Source organism: Gadus chalcogrammus, chromosome 18 (assembly GCF_026213295.1).
Source record: "Gadus chalcogrammus isolate NIFS_2021 chromosome 18, NIFS_Gcha_1.0, whole genome shotgun sequence".
NCBI lineage: Eukaryota > Metazoa > Chordata > Actinopteri > Gadiformes > Gadidae > Gadus > Gadus chalcogrammus.
The window spans coordinates 14,913,591-14,933,590 of record NC_079429.1 but is presented as its reverse complement, the minus strand read 5'-3'; the positions used below and the strand labels follow the sequence as shown (position 1 = coordinate 14,933,590).

Genomic DNA, 20,000 nt, shown 5'->3' with positions numbered 1-20,000 from the left:
GCCGCAGCGTTAGCTACGAGGGCCCTGCTCTGAGGAAGCAGGTGGCCAAGGCCCAGCAGCAGCAGCAGGACCTCACCCGGCGCGAGGTCGAGTGCCAGAGCTCCTCGGCCGACCTGCGGGAACGCTACTACGCAGCGTGCAAACAGTACGGCATCACGGTAAGCCCTGCGAGCATCTCCTCATTTAGGGCACACGCGGTTAAATGCAGAGGGTCGCTATTCCGAAGCCACTGTTTTCACAATAGCTTGTTTTTAGTGTGATACAACAGTATTTTACTTTCCATATTTGTGGTTTTCTGTGCTGATTTTGAATGGTACTGATGGGTTGGATTGGTACTCTCTGCCAGGGAGAGAATGTGGCTCGGGAGCTTCAAGCTCTGGTCAAAGACCTCCCCACCGTCCTGGAGGAAACAGGCCGAGAGGCTTCAAGGCTGGAGGAGCACATCCAACTCTATACTGTTTTCACAAACTTTGTCTCAGATTGGTGAGTATGTGGTAATTTTCCAGAGGTACGAAAGACATGTTATCAACGCACTCCCTGGCAGGAGTAAATCTAAAGATCAGGGAGGCATCCCCACTTTATTAGGACTGGGAATGGACACTCTACATGAAGGGCTACTGTGGACTTAATGTTGTATTTTTAGTTGCACAACAGATCCTAACTGAAAATGATTTGATTCTTTTGACAAAAATCCACAAATTAGAAAGACAATTCTAAATGCTTTTCTTTCTTATATGAATGTGTATCTCTTGTTTTCCAATCTGCTTGTTCTCAGGTCTGAGCCAGTCCTGCCTTTACTTACGTTTGCCCAGAAGAAAGGTAACACAACGTTCTATGAGTGGAGGACCGGCCACGCTCCTGTGGTCGTGGATAAGCCTGTAATGGATGAGGCCCCGGCTGATACGGTCACCGAGGAAACGGTGAGTCTCACAGCTTCTTTATTAATTTGGGACTGTAAAAATACATTTTGCAGATGGAAGGATGTGGCTTCCTAAGTAATGGCAGAATGTACCCTACTGTAAAACTGAAAGTAAATAACAAAACTGATCTAGAATAACCTTAACCTTAATAGATTAACTGGGGTGACTTTGGCGATGGAACAGAAACTCAGGAAGTGAATTTCGGTATCACGGCTGAGGATGGAGTGGACTGGGGAATAAGTTTGGATTCTGACTCAAAGGTGCAAAAAACGTTCTTTCAATGGAATAAACAATATTTTAAGAAAACTGTTCAGTGAGATAATAATATGATATCTCTTGGCTCTATTCAGGACGATGAAGGTGGCATTGACTGGGGCGAAAGTGGAGAAGCGCCAATCGAAATTGAAGTATTAGATGGCGGAACTGACTGCAAGTACTTTTTGTTTTGTTTTGTAAGGTCAAATTAAATATTTGTACTTATAATTCTGTTCATTTTATGTAATGCACATACACCATACTTGGTCTGACAGTTGGGGATAATTTGTGGTCTTACTTAGGTCCAGAGGGTGTTGCAAGGGGAGAGGATGCCCTCACGATTCTGGAGAACCCTCAGTCACGGAACCAGTTCATCGATGAACTCATGGAGGTCATCATCAGTGTCTTTATGAATATAGCTTACACACATATTTACATAATGTGATAGATTTCACTTGGTGGGAATGTCATTCAATTGCCTTAACAATTTGCATCGTTTCACAATTCATACTGAATTCAACAATGCCGTTGAGAATCCTATTATAAAGAACACATTCTGTGTTCAATAGAAGTAGAACAAGGGCTTACAGATAGGAGCTTGTGAAAATGATATTGACTCATGAAGCCTAAATACAAATATCAATGCAATATTATATTAACACTGATTACAGACAAAGCACTAAACAAACAAAAATGGAATTAAAGCAATACATTTCAGTGAAACAATAGATTCAAGAAATATTAATATTGTTTCTAATTTACTCAAATCTTATGAATTACTTCCATAGCCCACCATTCACAACAGCCGTGAACAGAAGTTGTCTTGATGGTACTTAATTTCAAACTCAATCCAGATGCATATCCAGACGAGTCTGTTGTGTTTGTTTACCCCAGCTGGAGACCTTCCTGGCGCAGAGGCTGAGCGAAATGGGCGAGAACGCCGACGTGGTCGCCATGAGCCAGTTCCAGCTGGCCCCCACCATCATCCAAGGCCAGACCCGGGACCACATCCAGGACCTGCAGGCAGTGGTGTCCGACCTCCTGAGGCGGCTGACCTCCCTCAGGATGCAGCACCTCTTCATGATTCTGGCTTCACCCAGGTCCGCTCCTTCAATGTCCTACCGTTAGATGGATAGCAACACGCACACACACAAGTAATGTCTTGTCTGTTATTCAATGAATATGAAGAAGTATTCTTCATATCTGTAACCTATATTGTTACAATGACCAAGAAAAAGCTATTTTCAAGGTGTTACTTTTTGTATTCAGTGGGATTCTGCGTTTTCTCCAGGTATGTTGAGCGTGTGTCCGAGACACTGAGACAGAAGCTGAAGCAGGCGGACATTTTGGTTCTGAAACGCGCCACGATGGCGGATAATAGGCAGAAAGCTCTGGAAGAACAGGCCAAGCTGGAACCCCGTATCGACCTGCTGGCAAAAACCACCCGTGAGCTTCAGAAACTGGTAAATTACCTTTATGCTTTCTTTGTTAATGTCTGATTCCTTAGCTATTACTTTAAGTGATAATAACACTAAGTATTTTCATTTGAACATAATGGTTACATAAATGTAACCTAAACATGTTTATTCCTTAACATTTGCTTTTCTCATATTAACCATGTTTTGTCAAATCTTTTTTCAGATTGAAGCAGACATTTCAAAGCGATACAACAACAGACCGGTAAACCTGATGGGGGTGAATGTGTAGTTTGCAGATGTCTCATGTCGTTTGGCAAATAAATCTTTTATTTAATGTGTCATCTTCAAGTCATTTGTGAATTTGGTGTGGTTTCATTATTGCTTTTCATATCACGTAATGGTGTGCAGATGTCACAACTTGGATTATACATACGTTTAGTAAGTGATTACAAACACATCATATGTGCTTTTCAATTAATTATCTTATTAATTAATAATAAGTAACAATATAGTAATTCATGGTAACATGATAAATCCAGCATGTGTTATAGGTTAAAATACTCCAGACGCTGTTTTACCAATTAGGTGGTGTTAAAGGAGGGGAAATTAAGCGTTTTAGAAAGTTGTTGGGTGGGGTGACCATCTGGTTAATGTATTCTATAGTTATCACCGCAAAATAAACCAGCAGAAGTCTATTGACTGAAAAACCTGATATTGTTTTATTCAACTGTTGGAAAATCCCTCTAGTTATTATTATCACCCAGAGCCGGGTGATGGAGCTTGGCACTAGAATGTTCTACGCATGCTCTTTGACAGCGTGTTTTGTGTCAAGCGGCGCTCCGAAGCTATGCTAGCGAGCTAGCCATTTTGCAAGTCATGGTGGGCCAATCAATGTGGAAAGGTAGGATAACATTGTGTTAAGCTGTTATCTCGAGCTTTTTGGGGTCCAGGAATTTGTTGACGATCTCGAAAGGTGGGTATACGTGTGGCAAGATAACAAAGTCGCAAGCTCGTGCGTAAGTACACATTTAATGGGTTGTCAATGCGCAAACATAAAAAGCTTCTTTCAATGATGGGCTGCATGGCTATAGACAGTTTACTTGTTATTGACAAGGGTTATATTAATGACAGTTTGTCATGTAGCGACGTATAACCTCTTTGTGTATGAAATACACAATTAAATAAACATGCATTTTTGCATGTCAGGCTCACTAATAACATTTGTGTTTAGTCCTCAATAGTTTAGCACATAGCATTTTCTTACACTGGATGACCCTCCTCCGCCTCGTTCGTATTGGTAGAGCCGGCCCAGAGTGACGTGTCGGTAACGTGTTCTCGTTCTGCGACTGGATTGCTAATCTGTCATTTATTTTTTCACCACTTGTTGCTAGGGAGATTGTTTGATGCTAGCTACAGCGGAAGTAGATAATGAAAATCGCAAGAAGCACGCACCTTTTTCAAAACAAACCCCATTCCAAGTTAATTGATGTGGCCACTGCCAGACATGGCATCGGTCGTTGTTAATGTGATAATAATAAAGCACTTCTATAGAAATGCAATGTGGTGGTAGTTTATGTTTTAGCTAGCTAATGTTAATAGGACACAGATAGGCGCAGCTGTGCACCGGGAGGGAGGAACCCTCCCTGCGATAGGTGGTTGTCGTTTATAGTGAGTATCCGAGGCTCCCACGTTCACCTTCAGCAGCACCAAATACAGATAGCCGTCCTATCTAGGGCGGGGTGATTCTCGCCATCCTTTCATCTCTTAAATGTATATATTACTTGGAAAGATAAATGTTCGAGATTAAAAGAGCGCTGCGGTTTTCTCTTCTCGCCATGGGAGGATGCAACATTTCAGAGATGCTAGCAAGTCGCTTACGTTACTTACATTATTATTATTTTTAAATAGCATGTGTGTAATGCAAGTGTTATTAACTGTTAGCTACGACTATATTGTGGTGCAATATATAGCAATTTTTATTCCAGAACATCACAGTTGTATTAAATGATATGTTGGCTAAATGTGGACAATTAATGTTAGACTAATATATGTACTCTGTTTCACTTTCCTTAGGTATAAAATGATGAAGACCTTATGAAGAACAAAGCCTTCTCTGCCTGTTGGACACTTATTGCAGGGGACATATCCTTCTGGAACCTATTCACTTTCCAAACTCATTTCAGCTGGCACACAAAAGCTGTAGACCCTCTGTCACGCAGAAAAGTCCAAAACCATTATTTATTTATTTTCTTCTTCTTGGTTTTACTGCACTTTGAAGTACAGAAATTACTATTTTGAAGTGGCCCCGTTTTTTGTTTTTTTATTTTTAATTTCACCCTTTGTTCCTTTGTAAAGAAATGCTTTACTTGAAAAAGTACTTCACAGAGGGCCTGATTCAGTTCACCATCCTTCTGAGTCTCATTGGGGTGCGTGTGGACGTTGACTCCTACCTGAGCAACCAGCTACCCCCTCTGAGGGAGATCATCCTGGGCCCCACCTCCGCCTACACCCAGACCCAGTTCCACAACCTGCGCAACACGCTGGACGGCTATGGCATCCACCCAAAGAGTGTGGACCTGGACCAGTTCTTCACCACCCGCCGGCTACTGAACCAGGTGCGCCAGCTGGACCGCCTCTCTGTGCCCAGCACCGAGCTCAACGCCTGGCTCGTGCACCGCGACCAAGAGACTGTGGTATCTGCCGCCAGCCAGTCGAGCCCCAGTATCACCCTGGACAATGGGGCCGGCCTGGAGGACCTGAGCAGCCCTGACGTTACCCCGGCCATGAGGGGAGGAGGTGGGGCACCTGAATCCACTTACAACCCAATCGCAGCGGACAGCAGTCTGGGGGCCGTGGCCCCTGAGCACTCCCAGGAACAGGGCACCCGGGACGGCAACGATGACCTCACAAAAGAGGTACAGCCACGCCACACCTTTTATCTTAACACAAGGGAGGAAGAGGCTTCGTGTAAAGCAGCATCATCCGATGGATCCCTGGGAGGAGGGATGAATCACTGTTGAGGGTTTACTCAAATGTTAAGGGTCGTTTTCAGCCACACCATGGGATATTATAACTTGTATATCATTTGGTGTGGCATTTACATTTGATGTGTAATAGGAGCGGGATTCTTATTATTATATTACAAGATCTTCGGACAACTAGCTGGGTAGTCTTCTTCATTGATGAAGGTTTTACTCTTTTAAATAGTGATTATTGATTTGGTCCCACTGATTGTTTGATTAATTATGCCATGGCTAGGAAATTCTTAGTTGCCACTGTGAAATGTAAATTATATCAAATTTGTTAGCATCTATTTCTTGACTATTCAATGTCTTTTAATTCGTTCCTCAATGCTCCCAGCTTTGCCTTATTAATGCAGTGCAGTTGTGGCCCACTCTTAAGACATTTTGCCCAGACTTGTAGTGTACTGGAGCCCCATTTGGTCACATGATTGACACTGTAGCTAAGAGATTCAGCTATGGTTGCGTCAGCTGACCAATAGGCCTGTTACATGAGCTGTTCGACTTATTTGTAAAAGTTCCGCTTTGTAATGCAACCTCTATAAGTTAGTAATTTTCCATTTGTATGGAGTACATCATGTGATCGAGATGAGTGTTAATGTGCAGGCCTGTAACACCATGATATGAGTTTTCATTAACCTTAGTTTATCGCGAGTAGTTGAGTCCCCTAGGCGAATAGGAAGCCGCATGTGTTGTCCGTGTCTACAATAGTTTGACGTGGTGGCGTCCTGTGTTCTGTCTTTTCATAGGACATTGATTTGATTGACATCCTGTGGAGGCAGGACATTGACCTTGGTGCAGGTCGAGAAGTGTTTAACTACAGCCACCGGCAGAAAGACAGTGAGGAGGAGAAGCCCCGCCCGGAGGAGAGCAAAGAAGGCCGTGAGGCCCAGGAGAGCTGGAGGAATGGGGTGAACCTGCAGGAGGCCTCGCCCGTGGACGGGGAGACCGGGGAGAGCATCCCCGAGCAGGTTGGTCTCTGAACAGGACTCCAGCATGATGCAGATGGGTGTGGTCGTGGTGGAGGTTGAGTGGTATTAAGGAAATGAGGGGGGTTGATAGATTATAGGTTCACCAGTGGATTTGAAACATTGCCCAAAGTCACAAAACTATGTGAAGGTGCACCTTCATCTGCTCACTGGTGCTATACAGATCCTACGACAACACCACCTGCATACTTATTGCTATTGGTATATTAGTTCCTTTTTCTCTCGATGAGCCATCTAAATGAATCTTAAATATACGACGGTTCATCCTACATCCTCCTCTGTTGTCTAAGCTGCCGTGGTTCACAGACATCCTTGTCTTTTCAGGAATGTCTGAGGCTGCTGGAAGCCACCTTCCCTTTCGGAGAAGAGTCTGAAGTAAACAATACCAACCATAATCCACCACATGCACATCATCCTATTAACGCATGTAGCTTGTTGTTTTTGTGCGGCAGAAGACGCACAACATCACACAATATTGCTTTGTGTTGGTAGTTTCCCGCACCGGTTGTCGCCCCAGAGATCGGGACAGCCAATGAAGAGGCTCCCTCAACGTCACAGGGTTTGCCCCTGGCTCCTCCCCTGGCTCCTCTCCTGGCTCCTCCCCTGGCTCCTCCCCTAGCTCCTCCCCTGCCCCATGCTGAGCCACAGCTGGACCTTGAGCAGCAGTGGCAGGACATCATGGCCATCATGGAGCTCCAGGTATTGGTCTGTTCTTTTTGGTTTTTACATTTTTGGGTTCATCCGTCTGGATTAACTGATACATTCCTCTGTCCTAATTAGCATAGGCGATCTGACTAATTGGAACATAAAGTGCCACCGTCATTGCGCATCGAACAATCATTGCGCATCGAAACATTTTTCATGGTGCTGTTGTACCTCACATTTTTGTTGTTGAAGAAAGCAAAACGTCTAGCTAGCTGTGTTCGGGTGTGCGCTCATGCATGTCCCCTGACAAAACCTTATTTTTATTCAGGCAATGGAGGTGAACAGCAACTCGGTGGACACCAGCCCCAGCAGCTCCAGCAGCCCGAGGCAGCGGCCTCAGAGCCCACCCCGATGGCAACCTTCGGCCCGTACTCCCGCTCCACCTTGATAAACCAGATGTGAGCCTTCACCAGGCCTCTCTGCCCAGCTGCAGCCAGGACTTCCCCCCGCTCTTCACCCCCCAGCTGGACGCGACCAGCAGCGCCCGAGGCCCACCATGCTCCGGCTGTCCTCCAGCAACTCATCCAACATCAACTCCTCCTTCGGAGCCACCAACCTCACTGGGCTCTTTCTCCCGCCTCTCATAAACGGCACTAATAACGTCACCTCCACTCCCGTGCTGCCCGATCCGTTCAGCACCCTACTAGAAGACTCCATGCTGGATGAGATCAGCCTGCTGGACCTCGCCATGGAAGAGGGCTTCAGCCAGGCCCAGACCTCCCAGCTCGAGGACGAGCTGGACTCTGATTCGGGTCTGTCCCTGGACTCTAGCCACAGCCCGGCATCGCCGAGCAGCTCGGAGACCTCGTGCTCCTCCGCCGCCTCCTCCTCCTCCACCTCGGCCACCTTCTCAGAGGAGGGCGCTGTGGGCTACAGCACCGACTCCGAGGCCGCCACTGCCGAGACGGACGAGGGCGCCGTCGGGGGATACCAGCCCGGCTACAGCAAGCTCTGCCGGATGAGCTACCAGGAGTTCCAAGGCCTGCCGCAGCTCGACAACATCAGCCACAACCACACCTACAACCTGCCGCTCTCCTCGCCGTTCTCCGCCACCCCGAGCTGCCCTTCTCCACCGGCAAGAAGACGGTCCGGGACAAGCAGAGCGGCAAGATGCAGCCGCCCCAGGACCTGCTCGACAAGCAGTCCAGCCGGGACGAGCGGCGAGCGCGGGCCATGAAGATCCCCTTCTCCAACGAGAAGATCATCAAACCTGCCCGTGGAGGAGTTCAACGAGCTCATAGCCAAGCACCACCTGAGCGAGGCGCAGCTGGCGCTCATCCGCGACATCCGCCGGCGCGGCAAGAACAAGATGGCGGCCCAGAACTGCCGCAAGCGCAAGCTGGACACCATCCTGAACCTGGAGCAGGGCGTGCACGAGCTGCGGCGCGACAAGACGCGGCTGCAGAAGGAGCAGATGGAGTGCGTCAGCTCCCTCCGGCAGATGAAGCAGAAGATGCAGAGCCTCTCCCAGGTGGTGTTCGCCCAGTTGCGAGACGAGGAGGGCCGGCCCTACCCCCCCAGCGAGTACTCCCTGCAGTAACGGCGCCGACGGCAGCGTGCTCATCATGCCGCGCAGCATCGCCGCCGCCCAGCCCAACCGGAAGCCCGAGAAAAAACAAAAGGACAAGAAAAAGTGAGCTTGTGGACACTGCTTTTTTTTTCTTTCACTTTGCTAAAACCAATAGGAAAGATTTCTGCAGACGCGGGACGGTTCTTTATTTCTTGAGGAGATTCTGGCGAGAAGGAAGAAGATAAAACAGCATTGTCGGCTACTCTCCCAGCATAGTTGTTTCCCACGTTTCTCTTTGTTCCTGCTTTCTTCCCGGAAACCACTTGAAGCAGAAGTTCTTTACTTGACTACTGATATATAATTAGTTGGTTTGAGGGAAAAGAACAAACAAAGATGAGGAGGTATGAAAGGACCTAACCGAGCGACTGGAAGATTCGATTTGCTCTCAACCTTTTGCCACCAAAACCAACAGAATGGGACAGCCGTGCCATCGTGCAGAACGAGAACGAAAGGACTTGTCTCAAGGAAACAGAAGGTTGGAACGGAACACGGCCACCAAGGATCGATGGATGGATGAGTATCTATGCATCATACAGGTGCATACCAACTGGTTTCCGCTGGTTTTTCAATCACTGAAGCTTGCCAGCTCCAAATGCCCGGGCCAAGAAAGGCTAAAGAATGTTTTAGATACCAAAGGCTAAAGAAGGTCCATATTTTGGATGAAATCACTATCAACACCGTTACTAATCAAAGGTTACAAGGTGCACCTCACCTGCTCTCTCTAGACAATAACCTCACTAATTAAATGGGTTTGTATGGCAGATATTCTGGACTGGACGGTTTTGGTTTGGTTATGCATAGAGGTGGGATACTGCTGGCGGAAATCGAAGAGGTGGAGCATGTGTTACTGGGCTGGCCACAGACCAGGGAGAAGGAGGCGAGTTTGGTGACGGAGGTGATGGACCTTTTGGGGTGGGGCACACTGCATTGGGAAATGTTTCAGATTCCAAATACTTATACATAGCACTGTACTTTGTCCTTTTAAAGGCTTGGCTTTATGCATTTTGCAGTGACTCCCTTGCCTTTGTCCTCCACTGCAGGTTGTGAGGTGGGAGCTGCAGTCAGCAATGGCTCTTGCATTATGTTCATAATCTGTAGTATAAGCAAGGTTGTAGGTCTAGCTTCATCATCTCTATCGACAAAAAATTAAAAACCGTCCACTACCCCTCCTGTTGAATTGAACACTGTCTGGCCTTTTAGGAGTGTGTTTTAGGAGTGCGTATGTTACCAGAATTAATGTACCAGAGAGGACTTGGATTGGCTTTCAACAACGATTGTGCTGAATGCATATCAATAACACACAGTTTTGGGTAACTTGTTTTGTCATTGGCTTAATTTGTTTGTAGTAAATTAATCCAAATGAACTAAGTTTTTTTTCTGGCAATTTCCTGTTCAGTTTCAAAGGACAACTGGATTAGTTTGCCTTCTTCTGAAAGTACACTGCTGTTGCAATAATTGTTTATTTTGTTTCTGACACATACCCCTAACTTATTTATTTATGAGATAGCTAAAGAAAGAAGACAAATGTTTGTAGTGGACACTTTATTTTGAATGCCTTTTATTTGACAAGGTCATATCTTGACCTTAAGGTTTGGAGAAGTTAACCTTGCTCTCAAGCAAAGTGCTATTATTTGTCATTTTGAATGGAGTCTGTCAGTTCTTGTTCGTCACCCCATATAAAATGGCAGTTGTTACAATTAACATACATGGCTGAAAATGGCAATTACAGCAATGAAAGATGGGGGGGAAAATGTATTGAAGGGAGATAATGTTGGAAGCACTCATTCAATATGGTATCAAGGAAGTTTGTCGTTTCACTCCAACACAAATATGAGTGTACTTAGTATCTTAGCGCACTGCTTCAGTCGTCTTGTTCGTCTGTAAATATTTCCATGTTTGTGTTTGTCAGACCTTTCCGTAGATCTCATGGTCTCCATGTCCCTCTGACCCCCCGGTTTGGAGTTTGGATGTAGTTTCTCTCCTTGTTTTACTTAAAAAAATGTTTGCTGGCAATCTGGGATATTTTTATTGATTTAATAAGTGTTTTTATTTCAACCGTGACTTTGCTTCAGTCTCAGTAATGTTCATAATTGAACTGTTAACATGAATTCCGTTGTAATCTCAAAATGTCACAAGATTGTGATATACTGCCTAACCATTGCTTAGGAATCTATTTCCTGTAGGACTTTTAAAGGGGACTAATTATGAAAACACTCTTTTCCCGGGATTTGGGGTGTTGTTTTTCGGTGGGCACATTTGAATATTACCTCCCACTTCCCCGACCCCCTCCAGCCAGAGCATAGCTAAGATTTTGTTGACCAGCGGACGAGCAGCTCCGGCGGGGGGAGCTTGGCGACTCCGGAGGAGGACAAATGGAGGAGAAAGGGATTGTAGCTGAGCTGCCGGACTGCCACCTTTGGACTGCCGCAGAAGCTTCGGCAGCAGTCCGGCAGCAGGGTGAACTCTGGGAGCTGAACCTGCCGCCGAGGCGACAGCTCCGTTGGGTGTACTCCGGGAGCTGAACTGTCCAACAGCTCCGGCGGGGGGAGCTCGGCGGCAGTCCGGTAGCTCAGCTCCCGGAGTACAATCCCTTCTCCTCCATGTCTCAGTTCAATATGGACTTCAATATGGAGAACCAAGGCCAAATTCCTTTCCCCCAATTTCTTCTCAACCATGGCCGAGATAACCCCCACTACGAGTCTTTACTCGTTGTGGTCGTCAGACGCAGTCTTTATCATTCATAATATCATCCGAGGTGCACATAGCTTTGGGCCATGATATTGGATATATATCAATACCTATGTATTATATATTTTTATTATGAAAATTATATAGATATAGAGCTCCAGGAGTCTGCAAACGGCATAATCACTTTTCCATGCTTGGTTCACTCTGACAGCTCATTGGTCAATGGGCAGCAGCTCATTTGCATTAAAGCTACGGACACCAGAAACAGCGCATTCTGAAGGGACTGAAACAGGGGAATAGTGGAGGCAAGATTTTGTTTCCTAAAAGCTATTTCCAGCAAACAGCTTCAAAAACAGGTTTTCTGGAACTCCTATACTATGTTTACTTGTTGGCCAAAACACCATAATAGGTCCTTTAAACTATTCAAATTGGTGCCAGCTCAGTCCTCAAGGGGCTGCAACACAGCTGTGTTTATTATTGGAGCACCAATCGGTTGCTGGATGGGCGGGCGGCTGTGAGCCTTGTGTCCTATAGCATTGTTTATATTATAAACCAGTAGGAATTCTGTTTGTCATAACCAACGGACAACCTCCCATGAAAGGTCCCAAAAATGTTAATTATTCCCCTCGATAGCTGTTTCCACAGTAACATTATTAACCGTTTCAATAAAAATGGCCATTTAGTAAGGTCATGCCTACAGGTTTAGCTGTACTACTGGGATCAAACCTAGCACTTTTATCTGGGAGTTGGTAACACCCTGGCACCACGCTATCCTTCCCCACAATCACACTCAGAAAGCCAGCCCTTGTAACAAAAATGTGGTTTATTCTCCAAAAACAGACAAGCTAGACATCACTATTAAAAATACCACAATAACTAGGAGCACTAATGAGCCAAGTACATGGAATCTTTTTTGGATAGGTTACACAAAACACAAGTAAACGAAAACTAAGTACTAAAGTGAATTCAGGGAAACAGGGATGTCAGTCGTCCTTAAAAGGCATCAAAAACTATTTCATTTCAAAAGTATTTACGGTGATGAATATAAGGCATAAATCTTCACGGTACCATGATAGCAAAATAGCGGAAAAAAGGCATGTAGCACTGGCGTGCACATACGTCAAAAAGCATCTGTCCAATTTGAATGGGGAGAAGCAAGGTCATACGAGATGTAATACTGTTAAAATGTACATAGCATGTGATTTGTGTATGCGCGATGTCAACCTATGGATTATATAATTGTTGATCATATCCAAAGGGAATCAGATTGAGGGACGCCATGCCAGAAGAGATTCATGAGTCGCATGTGGTCTGCTTAACTCTTGTTGAAACTACCATTCTTTATCTTTATTCGTTTTCCACGATTCCACTTCCTCCTCAGATCTTGTCCTCCTTCTTCTCCTCCTCGGTGGGGTAGGTAGTGGCCAGGTGAGCCGCTCCTCGTAGAACGAGATGACACCTGGGGACACTGACGTTCGCCTCCTTGGCCTGGGACCAGGTCGGCCTCGTCCGAATTTTCCTGGGAAAAAAGGAAAAGTTGTTATTGGTTTGGGTTATTACGGTTCCAGGGTGGATCTGGTGGGGTTTGTTCTTTTTAGGATTATTCCAGATTCCAGGGTTCGGGTCTGCTGATAACAAGAAACGAAAGCGAGGCTACACACCATTTCATGAGGAACATGAGCTCTCCCGTGGAATCGGTAGCGCCTATGATCCTCTCTGGTCCAGGGCACGTGCCGAAGCCCCTCAGTTTCTCCGGCTGCATGAGACACAATGTTGCAGCAAACTTCAATAACATGGCGCTAAGGGATTAGAAAAAGGCCTCATGGCCTTCCAATCATTAATTACATTACACTGGTCACACTGGTTCTAAATACTTAAGACAAAGGAAATGCGTCAATAATGCATATATAGAAAACCTCCGACATGTATTCTAGTCTGTCTCTCGTACCGACGCCGATACCAAATGCCTCTGGGTGGGGACCAGGTGGGGATCGGACTCACGTCTTCCTTTCTCTTCTTTGACTTGCCGTCTTCGCCCTCGCCCTCCATCTCCTCTTGACCATCGTGGGCCCGATTTCTGAGACTGCAGGAACTCTGCGATCAGGTCCGGGCAGTCCAAGTTGTCATCCGGTTCCCACGTGTTGTCGTCGCTGTGAACCGTGAAGAATATAGGGTTTGAATAGAATCTGGAATATTTTGTTTATTATTTTCAAGAGAACATAAAATCAGCCATTCATGAGGTCAAACAAACTGCAGGTACTTAAGTATCAACATTTCACCACCACCCACGATGGATCATGTGTTCGCTCATTGTGATTGGCTGACATATAATACATCAAAGGTTTTGATCAGCTCTAGGTCTATGTCCCTCACCATGAAAGTGACAAACAACATTGTGTTTGGGCCACCTTGGGTTTGATTTGGTTGTTTAGTTCTTCTACTTGGTCTAGTTTTAGTGATTCAAATGTTCCCACTGTAAGATTTTCATTCCTGCCTTTCCACATCAATACATTTCTGCACAAATCTGTGATCGAGGTTGGCTTTTGAATAGCTAGCTTGAACTTGCCCTTTGCAACTATTTCACTGCAGCACTTTCGTTGAGATAATTTTGAGCCACTAAAAATAACGGCTCAATCACTCATGGATTTTTTTTCTCTCTAAAATCAATTTGATTCTGAGGCAAAGGCATCCAAATAAAGACTAAAGCTATGCTGCATGGAACAGTCACATAATACAGGTTGAATAAATACATATATTTTTTTATATACTGGGTTGTCCTCCAATGTGGTGCACATACTCTGTGTGTTGAGGAAAGACGACAAAGGGTTGTGGGTGTGGCTTGCCCTCTTATGACAGTTAGGGTCCAAAACAGTGATCAATGTCTCCATGAATGACCTTACCAAACCAGGGATGCACCAACAGTGGTATTTTATATCGGCCCTACAGCATGTTCCATTTCAGGCCAACATCTGATACCGTCTGATGTCTGAGAACCTTTCCAGTATGAACATCCGATACACCAACATGCTTATCCAGTACACAACGTACTGGATGATTGAAAATCAGCCTGACTTCTGACACGAGCATGTGCGATGTCCAACCAGGAGACTATTCATCTTCCAAACTAAACGGAGTGATGGCTTAGTCAAAGCAATGCGCTGACACCTTAGAGACAGACATTGGATAATAAGAAAGTAATAGATGATACAACTCGTCCCAACTCACTCTGAGAAGCCTTTCCATTTGAGCAGGTACTCCACCCGCCCCTTCACCACGCGCCGGTTCAGCACCTTCTCCACCACGTACTCTTCCTCTTCCTCCTCTTCCTCGGGCACGTCGTCCGCCTTCTTCTCCTTCTTCTCGACGACCGACGTCATCTTGCTCTCCGTCGGGACTGGCGGGGCGGCTGGGAGTGAGGAAGTGAGCGGCACAGGTCATTCCCCCCCTCGATTGAGGGCCAAGGCCCTACGGCTTCAACTAGATACTGCTGCTGCTTCCCGGTGTTAGCACCCATCATTGAAGGGCCGTAAATGGCGTCCTTTGGCTGGAGTAAGGACTTAACTAGTAGCATCAATAGATGGGGGGACATCATCACAACACTGGGCACTTGTGACTAACGGGCCACCAACAATTACAGTGGGACAAAACAAACAAGACTCTTTGAATGGCGGACAACTTAAAAAAGAAGTCATTTATAGAAAATAATTATTTATAAAACCTTCTGTAAGAGTGGGGCCATCATTAGAGGGTTCGGTAGTCTCGCTCATATCAGGTAGACCTTTGGACCAGGTTCCTGGTTCCTGGTCAACGTCAAGATTGTGGCATGATGGAAGCAATGGGACATCGTAGAGAGGAGAAAACAGCATTGGAAAGAGTGGGATTTATTGCAAAGATACATGGCTGACATTTTGAAGACGATGCAGAGAAGCAATTGTCAACCGTTGTGATCCTACTGGTTCCGTACGACTACAAGGAGTTTTATCCTTGGTATGACACTAATATATATGGCACTTATCTGCAGTCAACAAACGATACCCTATTTTTATTGGTGCACTCGGTGGATTGGGTTTGCGCGGTTTTCAAGAAAAGTTAGGGTGGATACTTGAAGGTTTCAAGTGCTTTGAAAGGGAGGGACCACTGAGGATATTCAAATTAAGTTATGCACATTTGTTTTCGTTCAAACTTTCGTTCAATCTAGCGAGAATTAAATAAAATGTGTAGGCTAGAGCACCATGCAAATGGCATGATTAATGCCATATTCTTGTAAAAAAAAAAAAAAGCATGGTTGACGGATACAAAGACGATTGCAGCACCTTCGCAGCGAGAATTGCATAAAAAAAAACCATTAGATAATCAGTAACCTCCATCCACTTATAACCTATCAATTGGTCCAACATTTAAGTAAAATCGACATCCCTAAGGTCTACGGCACTGGTGCTTGGCTGCCGTCTCGCACACGAGTGGAGAAGAGCCCACGACAAAGCCCCGGGAAGGGGCAGCGTGAGGCTCCATGTTGCCGCGGCGGAGCCGACAAGGGTCCACCACGGAGCTCGTTCCCCTGCACAGCAGCTATTAAAACGCGTCGCTTATCAATAAAACGCGATGTTGATGCGGAAGCACGACGCAGATGACCACATCTCGATGCTTTGGACTCATGCACACGTTAACGTTGACGTTAGCCTTACAAGAAACAACACATGTTTAGGGGGAGGGGAGAAAGGTAGGATGAAACTCACCCAAGCTACGTCTTTACAGTTTAAAATTGTGGAGCAACCCAACCGCAAAGAAAATCCTCTTCTCCGTGTCCCGGTTATGGTATTGTTTTGTTAACGATTGTATGATTATTGATGGTGAATAGCTTGCTAGAGCTAAGGGCTTCGTTTCCGCCCCCTTCGTCTGGTATACTCTCGCACGAGAAAAAAAACACACACCAGCCCACTTGAGTTGATCTGTGCGCCGATTCTCACAACACAAACTGGACGGATTGCCTGATGAAGCCCAGAGAGCAACAGGGCTGGAGAAACGGACACTATATAGATCTGTCACAGCGATATAAGTGAAAGGTGAAACAGAGAAGCTGAATGGAATGGGGTTATTCTTCTTCTTTGGGCTGGAGTTTTACTGTGTTAAAAAATAAAAGTCAGTCCATGGGGTAGGCCTACAACAAAGACCTTTATCATAGGGCTGGTTCTGTATCCCCTTACTTATGGAGAGTTGTGAACTCATGTGTAGTGTGGACAGCCATTGTGGCATCTAGTTTTCCTTTATCAAAGTGTATCAGTGACATACTTATTTATTTTACTTTCTAAGTAATTAATTTACAAAGGCAATATATTGCCTTTGTAAATTAATGATTAGATGGGCTTTTCTTGATACATGGTTAACATATCTGGGACAACTTGTTTACATGGAATGCTAGCAGCAACGCATCAAGTCAAATTGATGCTAATTCAGCTGTTCTCCCCATCTACACACATTCATTGTATTGGGCGTGTGTGGTAAACTCTATAAAACCCTATTCAACGGTTTAGTATTAATGGGGTAATCAATTTACCACTATGAGCTGTCATTGAATTATGTTAGATGATGATTTAACATTGATGTTTTTTTGCTTAAACATGGCGGGAGAAGTTCACAATGGAGGAAGATGTTCACGGCGCTGTAGCAATAGGTCCTTGCTGTAGGCCCTGGGTTTCCATGCGCACGCGCACTACAATCCGGAAGTGGCCGCCTCGTTTGAACGACGTCATGTCGTTCTGGACCTGACTTGCAAAAAAAGCAACAGAGGAGCCGCTCTACTGGACACAACATAACACGCTGCCGGGTTTCAGGACTAGTTATCTGTCTGCAGGGACAATGGCAGGCGAGACACCCCCGGTGCAACCACGTTTTGTGTGAAAGTAAGTCAGTTTGGTCAGGTTTGTTTTTAAAAGTTACTAACTCAAGTCCGAAAAGATCGTGTTCTTATCATGAGTCGTACAAGAGTCAAGGGAGAGCGTTTAGTTCCATGACATTTCGTCGTTGAATACTTAACTTCCCAATCTAATACTTAGATTGGGAAGACGTTTGTGCATCTCATTCCAATTGTTTGTGTTGCTGCGCTGACGGCAGGAGTTTTATGAGGAGGTATCTGGATGTACATTGAGATCCAGTGCTGTTTACAGGGAGATTGGTGTCCCCATCATTTAACATCGGATTACCTCGCTGAAAATGAAAAGCTAGGTAGCAGCAGAATGGTCCAAATACACACCCAAAACATGTTGTAATGTGAGTGGAAGGATGTGGTTTTTATTGAACAATATGCACTTTTTGTATACATATACATCAACACCCCATGTATATCTGTATATTCTGCTTACTTTATAGATTAACTTGGATAGATTTTTCAAGACATTAATTTTTTAGATTTTAGTGTAAAAGTGTTGGTGGATAATATTAAACATCGAAATTAAATAATGAACTCAAAGTTTAAATGATGATTCAGGGTGACAAATTCAGTTATAAGTAATAAATCTAAACCTCAACACAACAGCAAGTCGATCTAGTTACCCATATATCTGTGGAGTCTACACAGTGCAACAATAATGGAGGTTTTACAATCAGTACATACTGGGGTTCTCAACTGGAGACTTTATGCCTGAACAATAAATGCTGTGACCTTTAATGTTGCCAGGATACCCAACACTGCATTCTCACATCTGGCATGTTGGTTCAGGTGTTACAAGCTTGAGGGAAGTGCAACTTGGCATAGCGATTGTTTGAGAACAATGTCTATAGGTCCTGACTCTAAGGGCACTAGCTGGTTAGAAAGGCAATCACTCTAGATTTGGAAACTTTCCACTTTCGACAGAAACAAATAAAACCCTGAATATGATGGTTGAGGGAGGGGAGCATAACATATTTTTGTTTTGTATTCAATATAGAGGAAACAATTCTCGATACTATAGAAAAGACCTGCGTGAAATGTCACCTGGGGTAGGACAATGTAGGATATAGGATTTCTCTTTTGATGAGTAGGATAAATCATAAAAGGCCAATCTGTTATCTTGGCTGGCTTTTAGTGACTAATGTCTTGACTACTAATGTTGTTACAACTAATGTTGTTTTCCCTCCCCAGAGTTGTGGATGATATGTAATCCAATTTTTTAATAGTTTTTTTTTATACATACCAATTTCCTTTCTTTGACTTTGTAGATGTTTCCTGCGCGATGCAGTCTCTGGTACGATGATCGAGAATCAAGAAGACGATGTAAGTAACTTGTGCTCCCTCACTTATACATGCATGTATTCATATCTCTACATGACCACCGCCACATTTCTCCATACTCCCGATTTTTGTTGGTCACCTGACACTTTAAACAAACATAAACAATCCGAGGCAAAACTATACCGCAAAACAAGGTTTCAGTGATAACCCCCCCCGGCCCCCCAGGGTCCCAAAACAACAACAATCAATGAGGACATTCCAAAGGATGGCCTCATTAAGAATTTCAAAAAAACTATCTTTGTTGTGTTGTGGATGGAACACGTGACCTATTTTCTATTTTCTACCCTCCTCCCTTCCAGGAATTCATTGCGGTGAGGGTCCAAGACCCGCGGGTTCAGAATGAAGGCTCCTGGAACTCTCACGTGGATTACAAGATCTTCCTCCATGTAAGTATAGGCTTCACGTGCACCCTGATAACCGTGACTGGCGTGAGTGTGGGGAACCCAAGGAGTAGAGGAACAGTTTTTTTTGTGGACAGAGGAGGTCTGTTTCCCTTTTAGGCGGATGGTTGGTGTCTATCGTCGTCAGCAGAAGAGCTCCTTGTGTCCAGACATCTGTGACACAGGGCTTGTTCCTCTCTGAGTCACCAAATGGTTTGCTGAGATCCATTGAGCTCAGCCTCATCTCTGGGCGTCTTGTTGTTCTCTGCCTGGTCATGTTTTCGCTGTCTGTGGGCCGAGGGATGGAAGGTGCATATCATTGGTTTACTATTAAGTCATTTCATGACACAGAGGTTAAGAAAAAGGCCTATAGACAATGATGCCTATAGGCTGGGGTTCCGCGTGCCTTCGTATTGCAGAAGCCTCGATTAGTGTCGTGGCAAGTCATGTGACCCAGGGTCATCTGCTCCTGCTGGCAGTGACAGCAGCTTGAGTCTTTGGGTTGTCTATGTTAGGCCTTGGCCCCCCAGTTACTGATGACGGCAATCTTAACGTGTAGACGTTAAAAACACATAACCTGAGAGCTGCATGGGTTCTTCCCGAACTACTACACCTCATTGTCAGAAGTGACGTTAGATAGAAAGTTAAGGTAAGAGTAGAACATTTTCCACTTCTTAGGACGGCTTGCATTCAAACGTATATATTAGTGAGACGTCACTGCAGGAATGGCGACTTGTTTCCTTCCGGTTCTTCCCCGGATTCGTGTTTAATACATCCTGGTTGGAACC

General features: G+C 45.1%; 2 protein-coding genes and 2 pseudogenes across 3 annotated transcripts in view; 2 read left to right on the top strand and 2 right to left on the bottom strand.

Annotated features, from left to right (window-relative positions):
* The window catches only part of LOC130370927 (CDK5 regulatory subunit-associated protein 3-like), a 4,422-nt gene extending 1,488 nt beyond the window's left edge, over positions 1–2,934 (top strand). Inside the window, exons 6-14 of the mRNA XM_056576494.1 lie at positions 1–158; positions 347–483; positions 776–920; positions 1,073–1,180; positions 1,271–1,349; positions 1,478–1,566; positions 2,070–2,275; positions 2,467–2,638; positions 2,817–2,934. The exon at positions 1–158 is cut by the window's left edge and continues 21 nt beyond it. Of these exons, the coding sequence (XP_056432469.1) occupies positions 1–158; positions 347–483; positions 776–920; positions 1,073–1,180; positions 1,271–1,349; positions 1,478–1,566; positions 2,070–2,275; positions 2,467–2,638; positions 2,817–2,882 (1,160 nt within the window). The 3' untranslated portion in view covers positions 2,883–2,934. The remainder of the gene's footprint in view (positions 159–346; positions 484–775; positions 921–1,072; positions 1,181–1,270; positions 1,350–1,477; positions 1,567–2,069; positions 2,276–2,466; positions 2,639–2,816) is intronic.
* decr2 (2,4-dienoyl CoA reductase 2, peroxisomal) overlaps positions 1–20,000 on the bottom strand; it is a 99,152-nt gene that overhangs the window by 23,825 nt on the left and 55,327 nt on the right. The window lies entirely within an intron of this gene.
* On the top strand, positions 3,399–8,959 carry LOC130370923 (endoplasmic reticulum membrane sensor NFE2L1-like; annotated as a pseudogene).
* LOC130371691 (chromobox protein homolog 1-like) lies at positions 12,943–16,720 on the bottom strand (annotated as a pseudogene).